The 14,262-nt window shown below is 43.3% G+C and overlaps 1 protein-coding gene across 2 annotated transcripts in view; it reads right to left on the bottom strand.

The window, feature by feature from the left end:
* fgf14 (fibroblast growth factor 14) overlaps nt 1–14,262 on the bottom strand; it is a gene marked incomplete at both ends in the record, with an annotated part of 199,963 nt that overhangs the window by 41,874 nt on the left and 143,827 nt on the right. For both annotated transcript variants that reach the window (XM_080753745.1, XM_080753744.1), the window contains one exon: nt 4,190–4,300. In XM_080753745.1, coding sequence (XP_080609871.1) covers nt 4,190–4,300 — 111 coding nt within the window. The remainder of the gene's footprint in view (nt 1–4,189; nt 4,301–14,262) is intronic.

Here is a 14,262-nt window from a genome sequence, read left to right as displayed (position 1 = left end):
CATCAGAGGCAATGCGTAAAACAATATAGTGCAATTCATCAAATAAATGTAAACTGCCCATCATTAACGCATCACAGAACATAGATAACGCTAGCTGTCGCCTGGTAATCTTGTGAGATGAATTGCTGCAAGGCTGGTGAACGTGACTAGCCTAGCATACACTGGAACACACTGAGCTACCTGGAAGGTAGCTTGGCTGTAATTGGGGCCACCACTCGTGCATGGCAGATTTAATAGCCCCTTTGTTTTTGTAGCAGACTCCTTGGGCCTGTTATAGGTAATGGCTATTGTTTGTACTGTCGAGGAATAACAGGGCTAGCCATGTTGTGACATCAAGTGTACAGCTTGTGTATGTGTGTGGCAGACTTAATGAACTCATTGGTGTTGGCCTATTTGTAGCCCAAGCAAAAGATGAGAGTAATATCCTGAGGCCCTGTTCTTTCTTAGTTTTAGTTTTTTCTTTTTTTTACCACAAAGGAGGTGAGTTGTAAAAGACAGTGTGTAACTGTTGATTTTGGCTTTATAGTTTATAGGTAGGGCTGGGCTGGGCTGGGCAATATATCAATATTATAATAGCATGATGTGATGCCTAAAGGGCGAGGTCGCGCCATGTCTTGACCATCTGGTCAGTGATGTATATCGGACCAGTTACCCATGGAGACCCCTGGTACCAATATATGGAGATCTATGTACTGTATATGGAGATGTGCTGTGAGAACCCAAACATGCTTACGCAGTTATTTGTTATGTGAAAGTCCTATGACGTCTATGACATCTGACATCATGCATACAATCCCTTTTATGCCCATACATGGAGATCCCTGTCTGTAGAACCAGCCATACAAATATGGGCTGTCTTGGCCATCTGTCCTGGCCATATATGGATTCTGTTAGTGTGGTATGTGGTATATGGGCCTGTTAGATATGGGCTTAATATGATGACATCAGGGATCTCCATGTATGGGCATAAAAGGGATTCTGTTAGAGTGGTTCCCCTGACATCACAGTGACGTCAGAGCATGATGTCAGAAAAGAAAACCCATAGACCTGTTAAATGGTGTACACGTCCAGACGTCCAGAGTCAACTTGTGCCGTTTCACATACTGAACTGCGACCTTCGGTCGCAATAATAGTGCATGATATCAAACAGTATGTGAATTGTGAATACTCATAAAGATAGCATTTGTGTAAAATACTCATAGCCCATCGGATGTGACACGTGTCAAGTCCGCTCATCTGGAGAATTTGAGACAGGGTTGAGTTAGCGTTAGCACCATGCACTGAAATTAAATTAATCAGATAGCCTCAAGCACTTCCAGAGCAGTACCAGAGCAGGCTAATAATATCCTATTCTCCACAATAAGCCTACTGTTTTGTGGTCCACTTTCCTTTTCAGTGAGAAGGGCAAATTTGGAATCTGCTGTAGGTGTAATCAAGGCTACTTGTCGCCAAGGACCCTAAAATCAATTGACAATGGATTCAAGATGCAATATCTTCAGTATTTGTTTTGGGGTTTGTTTTACACTGAAAAGCCTTGTCTGTGTCTGAAATCACTCCCATCTCACTAAATAGTGCACTACAGCATTGGTTCTCAAAGTGGGGTCCGGGTACCCCAAGGGATCCTTGGGGGAGTTCCAGGGGGTCACCAGCTAAATGATACTTAGGAACCATATGGATCCTTACAGGTTTGTAACTCAGAGAGTGGAACCAAATGGACCGGTTTCTTTCGTACACTCTCTGAGTTAGATTAACATTGATTTTACAATATAAATTGGGGTCTCAGAGATAGACATGACATTAGATGGGGTTTTGTCTGTGGCCTAATGCATGTCAAACTGGGGATCCTTGAAATTAAAATGGTTGAGAATCACTGCTACAGTCGTAAAATCTTCTCTAATGGGGGGTCCCTGACATATCTTTTCAAATGGGGGCCTGCAGGGTAATAAGTGTCAATTTGGGCATGAAAAGGTTTGACAACCACTGCACTACAGTATATAGTGATTACAACAATTTTGTAGTGGTGTCCGAAAGTATAATGATCATTATTATAGACCTAGTAATTGCAACCGAAGGTCACAGTTTAGTATGAAAACGGTCATGTCTCTGTCCGTGTACGCTCAGTTTGACGCTCTGACATCACCCTCTGACATCACTAAGATGTCAGGGGAACCACACTAACAGAATCCATCTCTTGGACCCATCTTAACCCACAATGCATCATAAAAGTAGGGCAAACCCGCTATATACCATCATGCATTACTGAAGAAATAAATGCCAATGTCTAACTCAGCTCAGGTCAGCAACCTTTTTGAAATGAAGTGCCAATTTTTATTTTCTAGACAGTCAGTGTGCCATGTCAACATCCATTTTAATGGCACCCCATCAAAATTCGGACATATTTTGATTGTCAGGACCTTGTTATAACGATCATTAGAGCAATAACCTCCCCGACTCCCTCCCCAAGAAGCTCAGAATTTTAATGACTGAAGAATTGTGTGCAGGATGTCATTTGCTGCAAATTGGGTGACTTAATGTAATTGACCACGTTTAAAACAATATTTGATTTTCAAATATAAATCCTCTTTCTCACATTTCTGCCAGTGTGCCAGTAATCACCCTCCCCTGTGCCAATGTTCGCACCCGTGCCTAAGGTTGCCTACCCCTGGTCTAACTGATAGCAATGATGTCATTAACGCCTACATTAACGCCTGGTGTCTTCTTTTTAAACTTAAAGTTCCCTATTAATCCTCTTCATCAGAGGTCCTCAAACTTCCTTGGCTCAGGGCACCGCTGTAAACAACATTTTCATCCACGGCACCCCTTGTCACGGGGCAGCCCGTGCCCTATACAGATACAATGAGTGAGGACAAAGCACACATGCCAAACTTCACAGCGGTTTCCAGTTATCGAACAGTGCCGGCCGGCTGGGAAATTACTGTGTGACGGGTTGGTTCATGGACAGTGTTCTTAACATTGTATTTGAATGTATTTTAAGGTTCTCCTGTTGGTTTATTGAATCATTGGGGTGGTGGTGAAAATGGGTGTAGCCAGTTTTCCTGGGTCTCTCCTTCACAGCCGGTGGCAATTCCTTGGTTAATAGGAATGGGCCAAGTGCTGTGGAGGAGAGGGGTGTTTCTTCAAGTTTCAGTCAAGTGTTTAGTTAAAATGCCAGTCATTTGAAGTTCACCCACGTTTAAGTGTAACATGCATCATTTAGAATGTTTAGGTTACTCTTGCTAGCTGTGGGTTATTCGGGAATGTTTATTTGGAAGTATATGGAAGTATTGCTAAGACCAATTGGTGTCCTGTGGTAGGATCCACTCCTTACTTAAGGGAGGCTGCAGTGACAGCCAAGTTGGTTGGATGTAGGCATATGCACTGTTACCATTTCCCTGAGGGAGAGCTACGGGCCTTGCAGCGATCAAGGTTTTCCCGAAGAGAGCTCTTTGCCAGTTGGGTTATGTAGGTGTTCGCCTAAGTGTTTATTTATCGTTCAGCTTGTTCTATTCTCTATTTTGGCCAGTCTTATTTTTTGTCTACGTGAATGCTGTAAACTGCACTGCTGATGGGAGGTGTTGGGTAAAATAAAAACCCTTAAAGACCATTCTGTGACTGTTCTTGGAAGCCTGGCCGCTCGGGCAACTTTACACCCCTGAATCACATTGATTCTATAGCACCTTACATTCGCGTCATATCACGGGATGTAAATGTGTAAATCTCCCCCCCATACATGCAGTATGTCAGGAGGAAAAGAAGAGTATCCGTTTCCATTAGGACAGATTGAAAATAACTTTATGCTTGACATTCAACCACTATTCTGGGGGGGGAAAAATTGCAGATTTAGTGCAGAATGAAAACGCACCAAGGAAAGTGCAACTCAAGTCCGTTTTTTATACTCCGTATAGAGAATCTAAGTGGTTTAACTGAAGTGATATCGATAAATTCCAAATGTAAGTATTCTCCAGCACCCATGGACTTGAGTCGCCGCACCCACATTGAGAAACCCTGCTCTACATAGAACTCCCTATATACTCTAGTAGGGTGCATTGAATGACTGAGTGATTTCAGATACAGCCCTGGCTGTGTAATGCAATGTCACTGATTCATAATGTGTAGAGGAAGCCCATATAGCTGTCACACACTGAATGGAATGCAGGAGGCTGAGCAAGACCCTTGTCAGGTTACTCACAGGAATTACTGCTGTCATCCTTGGTCCCATCAAGAGAGCCATCGGGGTTCATTTGCAAGTAGTATCCCTGCCTGCAATATAACCTGGTCACTATACCCTTGAGCTGGGGATCTGTAAAGGGAATGAGAGGAAGGGAAAACAAAGAGAGGGAGAAAGAGGGTGGGGAGGTTTGAGGACACAGATTAGAAAACATTTCAAGAGTGACGACTGAAGAAGGCAGCAGCAAACAATTAGCTTGCGCAAGATTGACAAATCAATTATAGGCATTCCCTTAACCATAGTGAACCCTGGTATACCTATCTAATTATAGGCATTTTTCCTTTTCTTTTAAACGAACAAAATAAAATGCAAAAAATACTTTCAAAAACGGCAAAACTAGCAGATCTACAAGGTCACAATGTGCCGTGATGTGTCACTGTCAGCTAGTAGATCTTTTAGCTATTCATCTTATATATACATTCCTCCTATTACCGCATCCCACTTCCAAGCCCATTCACGCCCCCTTTACATCGACTTCAACTCATAGGTAGTCGTCTAGGACGTAAGGAATACCGCCCCTAACGCTATCATTCGCCCCCCGTCGCCATGGTGACAGCCCTCCATTGGCTCATTCCCAGCTATGGGACCGGCGGATCCAATTTCAACAGAGGGGGGCGTCGCAGTAAGTGGAGTGAACCACTGTGTTTGCATGTGCGTGCTGCTGCTGCTGCCTCCACAGTGAGGGCAGAGAAATAGCAGAGGCATAACAGTCACTTCTCTCCAGTGCGTCCGGCGGTCAAATATGTCCGACCGGAAACGTGCGCTGCGGCACAATAGTTCCGCCACAATAGTTTCCCCCCCCCCCCCCCCCAAAAACATTTTTTTTTTTATTTTCTTTTTTTTTTTTTTTACTTTTTCTTTTTTTCCAAAAAACTTTTTTTTTTTGAAAAAAAAAGTTTTTTAGTAAAGAAGCGGGCGTGGACTCTAGATGTGAGCGGCCCGAAGGGCCGCGAACCTCTAGTTGTACATACTGTACCAGTGGTGGAAAAAGTACTAACATTCTTTGGGCAAGTAAAAGTATCAATACTGCAAAATAGAAATACTCTGTTACAAGTAAAAGTCTGGAATTCAATGTACTTGTAAAAGTACAAGTATGTAAGTAAAAGTACAAAATGTTTGAAAATAGCAGATCTACAAGCTCAATGCGACGCATAGATTGGCTATTTTCAAATAGCCTAGGTATAAAATAGGGCTAAAGTGGTTAATATATGTTTTATAATACTATAATTTATATCTGCAAAGTAACTAGTAACTAAAGTTGTCAAAGAATTGTTGTGGAGTAAAAGTACAATATTTGGATCCGAGATGTAGTGGAGTAGATTGTACTGTAGAAGTAAAAGTATAGAAAAATGTCTAAATACTCAAGTAAAGTACCTCACAATTGAACTTAAGTACAGTACTTCAGTACATGTACTTACTTTGCACCAGTGGTACATAGTATAAGGCTTAAGTGGTTAATGTACTATGGATATTACAATGGGCTTTTTTAAATCAGAGATGGTGTAAAACACTAACCAGAAGCCTTTATGACACTTTATGACCTCAGTGTGTTTTCATGGGCAAATCTTGCAGCCAAGTATTCAGTGCACATAGTGTACTGCCCTGCTCAGAGATAGGCCATCCAATTATAGGCAGCAGAATTAATCTGTGACTGCTTGGCTCGCATAATGAACCCAACAGCACCCTCTCTGGGTCCTTGGTGAGGGGAATAACATACTGTAGACAGGGCTCTGCACCTTCCAGCAGACCTGATATAGGAAGGGAAAATGAGCTAACATTATATCTCAATGAATCACTACCGTGGTAAAAATGCTCAGGTGGGTGCGGTGCACTCAGCATCAACCAGTTCTATCGCAATTTTAGCTGATATTTGTGTGATTTAGAGTGAAAATGACAATTTGAGAATGTTGACCATGGTATGGTGAGAAAGTGGAATTATGGGGATATTTCACTTTCAAATATTTGAAAGTGAGACATCCCTTTAATTTCAATGAAACAACACTTGGGCATGCCTTGGGACCTCAGCTGTGGACATTTACACTTGAAACATGTTGCAATTGATGAGGGCTGACAGTGATTTTGTGTGTGTGTTGCATGCGTGTGTCTTTGTCTGTATGTGTGTCTCTATACTGTAGGTGTCTGTGTGTGCATCCACATGTGTGTTTGTGTGCGTGCGCGCCTGCGTGCGGGCCTGCTTGCGTGTGGTCAGGCCCTAGAGTCATAAATGCCATCAACATAGCTTTATCGTGGAGACAGCCATCAGCGCAGATTTCATTCTAAGAAATCCCTTAGGAGGTGAACACCTGAGCCCACATCTGTGTGTACTGTGTGTGTGTGTGTGTGTGTGTGTGTGTGTGTGTGTGTGTGTGTGTGTGTGTGTGTGTGTGTGTGTGTGTGTGCGCGCGCGCGCGTGTGTGTGTGTGCGCGTGTGTGCTCCTATGAGTGAGTGTGCCCCTATGTGTATTCGCTACTATGTTTGGGATCCTGTACTTGCATCAATGTGTGCATTCGCATGTGTGTGACCACATGCGATGCGGCCACCCACGGGAGATATCAGGAGGTCTTACCGAGGGCAAATAGAGGCACTGGATGTGTTTTTTTCCCTCTGTGTATAGCTCAGGGCAGTCTCTTTGGAAAACCACTCTGCTGGGCAGTGGCATTAGGTGCTCTGAGACCTTTTCACTGCCGACTGAAAAGAGGAGAAAATGCCTTTCTGCCAGAGGACTCTCACAGCAATACATTGTTCTATAACAGGCGTTCAGTGCTTGTTATGGACAATGACAAACACAAAACGTAATTAATACCCCGTCGATATTCATACCACCAGTAAGGCTCCCTAATCGGGAGATAAGCGACCGTAGGTCACTTATCTCCACAAATAGGGCAAAAATGTGTTTTGCCAAAATCTTCCTGATCCATGTTGATGACATGAGTGTAGACATACTGTGTAGTGATTTTCGTGATTTTAGGGCAAAATCTGTAGGAGCAGTGTCCAAAAATGTGTTTTTAAAAATCGGCCTGGAGGTGGCGCTATATGGGACAGATTCATGTTGATGGGATGAGTGTAGACATACTGTGTACCGATTTGCGTGATTTTAGGGCGAAAATTGTAGGAGCAGTGTCCAAAAATGTGTTTTGCAAGAATCGGCCTCATGGTGGCGCTAGAAGAGGGCCATGTGAGAAATGAGGGGTGGGGTCTCCGCGCCGGCAAGGCGGACGAATAGGTACCGGCCCCGGCTGTCCCGGTCGCTCCTAGCCGGAGTTACGGCATTTTATGTGAGCTGCAGTGTAGGGGGTCCTCCACTGGGGGCGCCACCACTTTTGCATCCGTTCTGGAGCACCAGGAGTCGGTGGTCCCCGGGAATTCCCTGTGAGCAGCCCCGTTGGGGTGGTCATTTGGTCATTTTTTACATCTGGGGGTCCCCCAGGGACCTGGGGGTCCCTGGAGCTCCGGGGGTCCTTGGAGGTTGTAGTTTGGCAGCCAAGGAACGTGTGTGCAAAATTTGGCATGGATCGGGGCAACGGTTGCGGAGATATAAGCAGGGAAAAAGTGTGACGTGTGAGGTGTGACAGACAGACTGACAGACAGACGGAGTACTTACACTTTGTGGTGGTTTTGACAGTAAAGTGCGACCTACGGTCGCAACAATGTATAAATTAGGCTTTAAGCGGAATGTGGCCATCACATCCAAGGACACCTCTGCAGAGCGCTGAGGTGGCTGACACCTCTTGTTAACAAAACTATTCAGCCCTATCCAATGGGTTGCGGCAGCAATTCAGGACGGGATTTTCCGTTTTGTGGGAGGTGGACATTGCTGCTAAAGAGCCCCTTTATTTTCTCTCTTTAACCTTACTCTTCACATAAGGGACAGACATTGGATGGGTTACCTGGGTAACGAACAAAATAGATTCTTTTTCATGAGTGAACGGGAGAAGAATGCCAACCTTTCATTGTCCCGTCAGCAGTCCCACATCCAGGCTGCACCCCTAACTCAACATTACTAATGCCTCCCTTACACAATACAGTTCTGAGGTCTGACAACCTCTCACATTCAACAAAAATCTGTCATAGGTGGTGGGGTTTTTAGTCCCATAGTTACACAGAGATTCTGTGAAGATTGGGAATATTCACACATTAAAAGACTACAAAAGGATTTCCAAAGATGTTTTAGCCCTGCTCTAATAAACAGTATAGGCCTATCCATATATTTTACTATAGAGGGTATGCGCATGCATAAAGTGAATGGCAAATCGAGTGGCAAATCGAGTGGTAAAGTGAGTGGCAAAGTGAGTTTAATGCAATCAGATGGGACTTTTCTCTTTGGATGTATGGACTGTCAAGGCCAGAAAATACCTTTTTGCCACTCGGTAGGCGTTCCCGGCCGCATAACTTCCGGGTATGATGATGATGTCACGTGCATACCCTCTATATGTGTTTGCATTTTTTGGGAGTAGTACATTCGTTCTCACTGTTAAACAGAATTTCCTCTATTGACCAATTTCTTAACACGCAGATAGATTTTCGACAACTGTGTCCTGCTGTAGTTTGTTATCGTTATTTCCATGGCATTACCAAAGATCTCCTGAAAGAACGAGGTGTAACCCATCATAGTTTTAGGTTATTTTTAAGGTCTCTCTTTACACTCATTTGATTGCCTTGTGGTGGCAGCACAAGCAACAACACAACACAATTGAGGGCTTGTGATATTTTCAGATCTTTCTCTCTCTCTAGGGACCCTGGAGGGATGGTGCTGAAATTGTCAGAGGCATACATGCATCATGCTAAGTGCGAAGTTCATGTTTTTCCATTAAACGGAATAGATTGGATCATTAATATAACGTGTATTGACTAAATCATGATTAAAGGTTTGATCATAACATTGATAATCAATTTTTTTGTTTGTCCCTGAAGGAAAACAGAAAGCCACATTAAATGAGAAATGATTGTATCATCCCACAGTGCACATCTACTGAATCGTGTTAAGTTAAAATAATGAAACCCAGGCAAGCTTACAAATTGTCGTACAAGGTAATATACTTAGGCTTATGCCTATGTAACCTCTCTTATGCCAAAAGAAAAGTAGCCAGCTAGTAAAAACTGCATGACAATGCATGCTTCAGTTCAATAAGCCTAAGTCTTACTTAGTGCTGAATTGACAAAGATAGATGTTTAAATGGAAAGCCAGAATAGTTTCAAAGTAGTCACAGAAATTACACACTGAAACGGGATCAGACCAGAGAAAGAAATACAAAGGAGACAGAGAGAAAGACTGGGGGTTCCATGTTCAGTTTGGGCATGTCCATTGTTCACCAGCCTGCACAACCCGGTCCTCTTCAGTGATTTTTAAGTACCTACAGTAGAGGTTTGGGCCGTTATGCTGCCCGGCTCACAAACGCTGTAAGTTGCTCTGCCGATCCGACCAATATGTCTGAGTCATAGTGTTGGGGGATTTGTCAAAGTACCTGTACTCATCCGTCTGTATCCCTTTTGTGGCCATAATATATGGAGACGTCTGTTTATGTCTGTCTACCTGTGGCCCTTTTATGCCCATATACTGTATGGAGATATATCTGTACTGTATCTGTCAGTCCTTGTCCTTTTTATGCCCATTTATCGAGGGCTTGGAGTGCAAAGGGTGTAAGTGACATTGCACATATTTTCTCAAGACACCTTTCCATTGATTCTAATTATTCAATTAAAAACAGTATGTTTAAGCAATCTATACTTTAATACAGATTAGGCTCCAATGAATGTATTTTAATACTTTTTTAATGTTAGTTCAATTATTACAATCAATGAAATCCTGTGAAAAAAATGAAAATGTCACTGTCTTACGCCCTTTGCACTCCAAGCCCTCGATATGGACTGATGTACTGATGTCATCAGTACAGTATACTGTATGCCTATAAGTCCCACGCCTTTATATTGGAATGCTCACATATGGGAATGTTGGTTGGATCAGCAGTTCTGGACAACTGGAAACCGCACTCCCTCGAGTCCTTGCCACTGCACGCGCTAAGACGGTATATGCATAATGACCATATATGGGCATAGCGGTCGAGTCTGTGGCTCTGGACAACCGGATCTCTGTATCTGTCCCTTTTATTAACATTCCCCGGAAAAAGCAGATCTACAAGCATCCAATGTGTCGGCGAAGAGATAGAGAGGGGAAAAAGGAGGGGACAAATATAGACCCCTAGGGGACCCCAACAAATGTAGCCTACAGGTTATGATTAAGACAGCTCTCGCTAAATCTTACACCAAATGATCGAGATGATGAAGGCAAGCCACAACTAGCAAAACTCTTGTGAAAGTACTTAATGGAAATAATGTCTGTGACAGTGAAATCACTTGAAAAGTCGTTTGGCGAAATGCCAGCATACTGCAAGTGTGTGTGTGTGTGTGTGTGTGTGTGTGTGTGTGTGTGTGTGTGTGTGTGTGTGTGTGTGTGTGTGCTCTGTGAAGACCGGTGAAGCCATAGCACAATGAGACTGACACATCAAAGAGGCAGTTCTCCAAGGCATTGAGAATCTGCAAGGGTCAAGACAACCCAGGAATGCAAATGGAGGAACGCATTCATCTCTCTCTCTCTCTCTCTCTCTCTCTCTCTCTCTCTCTCTCTCTCTCTCTCTCTCTCTCTCTCTCTCTCTCTCTCTGAATTGAGAACAGCGATTGACAGCCATTTTGCTCTTACGTCATACTCCCCATTGGCAAAATGTAAATTTGACTTATAATCGAACACCATGTGTGCATGCACCTTAGATATGCATGTACAGTATCACACATTATGTAACAACCCATTCACACAAATCACATCATTGCAATCACATTTCACACACACACACACACACACACACACACACACACACACACACACACACACACACACACACACACACACACACACACACACACACACACACACACACACACACACACACACACTCTCACATGGATTTTTTTATGTGTAGGCTACGCAATTCCCTTGTGCAAGCACACTTGGGAGGACACACTAAGATGGCCGGCTTTCGATCGATTAATGACTTTGATCAGTAGCATTTAAAACAATCTGTGGGAGTGAGATTGATTTCCAAGACAGCTCAGTGGGGGCCCATCTGTAATAATAAAAAAAAAAGAACCAGAGCACGGTGCTGGCTGTGTTGAATATCCTCTGTATGCATGCGTGTGTGCGTGCATGCGTGTCTGTGTGTGTGTGTGTGTGTGTGTGTGTGTGTGTGTGTGTGTGTGTGTGTGTGTGTGTGTGTGTGTGTGTGTGTGTGTGTGTGTGTGTGTGTGTGTGTGTGTGTGTGTGTGTGTGTGTGTGTGTGTGTGTCTGTGTGTGTGTCTGTGTGTGTGTGTGTGTGTGTGTGTGTGCATGCGTGCTTCCGTGCGTGCATGTGTGTGTGAGTGAACGTGTACATCTGTGCATGCAAGTGAACTTGGCTTCAGGCTCCAGGCTATAAATCATGTGATCCTGGCCACAACCCTTGGGGAAAGCCAGCCAGAATATCTCATACGGATACGGATTCCCCTTCTCGTTTGTGAGAACTGTTTGTACATTTCCCAGCTAAGACGGTATTGAAATGACTTTGCTCTAATTTAAAATGTGACCATAAAAAAAGACCAGAGAAGATAAAAAAAAAAGAAAAAGTAAAACATGTGAGAGATAGGGCTTATACTTTAACATATGACAAACTTAAGTCTTACGGTACTACTCTACCAGTGTCTAAGTGAATGTGTCCATACAATAAGTAGGTCGGGAGAGGCTTATTGTTATCAGCCGATAATGCGGACGTACTGTATGTCCCCGTTACAATGTGCTAGACCCCTGGGAGATGGATTGCTGCGGTGGAGCACCAGGCCTAACTTCAGCTCCCAGTACTTACCGCACGACTTAACGCACCCAAGCCGTGCTACTCATACGCTAAGTTGGCGAATCTGGCGATGCCCGGGACCGAACCCATGACCTTGTGGTCCAAAGGCGAGAGCTTTACCACCCAGACACATACATTACAGTGAAATGGTCTAGTGGGATGAACTAATGGAATTCTCTAATCACAACCAGCATTGATTGAAGGTTAAAGGAGTAGTTCACCCCCAAAATGATTTTCTTTTTCCTATTGATTACTCATGCCATGGAGACTAGAGTTCAATAATATTTTTTGTTTTTTGTCACATTCCTAAGACAAAAAATTTGATTCGAGTAAATTTACCCCCATAGATTCCGGATGGGGACCCGTTTCGAAACGGGTCCCCATCCGGAACGAATGGGGGTACATTTATTGTTATCACATTTTTGTTTGAATGCGACAAAAAGCTAAAATATTATTGAACTCTAGTCTCCATGGCATGAGTAATCAATAGAAAAAAAGTCATTTTGGGGGTGAACTACCCCTTTAAGTGAAATATATATACTGTGTGTGTGTGTGTGTGTGTGTGTGTGTGTGTGTGTGTGTGTGTGTGTGTGTGTGTGTGTGTATTATATATATATATATATATATATCTCTCTCTCTCTCACTATGACATTGCAATCCGCTTCAAATCTTACATACAATACCATGTTCGCTAAAAATAGGATAGTTATTCACATTTAATCGCTTAAACCTATATAGCTGACTGGAGTCCTGCAGGGCTCTTTACAAGTATAGGCCCCCTCCTGTTTTCAGTCGTTTTCAACCGTTTTCATATCCAGGTCCATCATTTAGCTGGGGACCACCTGGAACCCCCTCAAGGACCACTGGCTGTCCCGGGACAACTCGTTGAAAACCACTGCTCTACACTAAATATCTTAGCTGAAAATAGCCGATCTACAAGCTCACAACGTGTTGCATTGTGAGCTGTAGATCTGTTTTTTTTTTAGTGAATGTTAAACACCAGAATAGGGGCACTAATTAAGGTTCAAGTGATATGAAAGTTAAATGAGCTTGGCAATGTCATGCCATGGAAAATAACAAATAAAAGACACGGCTCCTCTGCATATCAGAATGACACAGCATTTTCAGTGGCGGTAGGCTTGCTGACAGAGAGAGGGGTTAGGTGTGGTGTGTCAACTCTGAAAATCTTCAGCTGGCTAATCAAACTCATCCCCCTGTGGAGAATCTCCCGCTTAGCAAGGTTGCCGAGCAGGCACGTGCACACATAAGACATCCAAGGGGGCTTGAGCCCCTGCCCTTTTATCGGTCTGTAAAAAGTGCCCTCTCCAGACCATGAATGCAGTTTTTACTATGGTGAAAGAAATGGCAAATGCCCCCTTTCCATGCCATAACTGAAGGCATCATTCAAGAGAATTGCCATGTCCAAACTCTCCTGAACATTATCGACCTCCAAGCTCACAACGCGCAACGCGTTGTGAGCTTGGAGGTCGGCTATTTTCTATATTTTCACCAAAGGCCCTTTTGGAAATTTCAGCCCCTGCCTCTCTAACATTCTCTGCACGTCCCTGTTGCAGAGGTCTCAAACTAACTCTCTACATCACCCTCACTCTTTCTCTCCCTATCTGTTGTTCCCGCTATTCCACAACCTTTCTCTGAAATAGACTGAAATGGAGTGGGGATTCGGGGGGGTAATGGGGTGTCCCAGTCTCTCTTGTTTAGGTCATGTTTTGACCGTTGTCAATGTCATGATATTGGTCCGCTACAACAGAGACACTGGCTTCTCAGTCCCCACGTTGTCATCTAGTGCTGGATGATAGGGACAAAATGAAACATCAGAATATATCACAATATGTGATTCAATATGTGATATATATCAAATACCCTGATATTGTGGCAACAATGTCGTATTGTGACAATAATATAAAAGGAAAATCTAAAATCTCACAAGTGAAGGTTTTTGAAAAAAGATTTAAAAGCATAAAACAGAGATTAAAACCAAGAAAAGACAACACTTGTTATGCCATATCATGACATCAATCACGACTTTCTAAAAGCCCAGATGATATCTATTCTCATATCACAATATGGATGTAATATTGATCTATTCCCCTGCCCTTGTCAAACATAGGGAAACATGTTGGATTCCCACCAGCAGGCTG

Source organism: Nannobrachium achirus, assembly GCF_963921795.1.
Source record: "Nannobrachium achirus genome assembly, chromosome: 22".
Classification (NCBI taxonomy): domain Eukaryota; kingdom Metazoa; phylum Chordata; class Actinopteri; order Myctophiformes; family Myctophidae; genus Nannobrachium; species Nannobrachium achirus.
The sequence above is the reverse complement of the archived record's forward strand: the minus strand, read 5'-3'. Positions and strand labels throughout refer to the sequence as shown.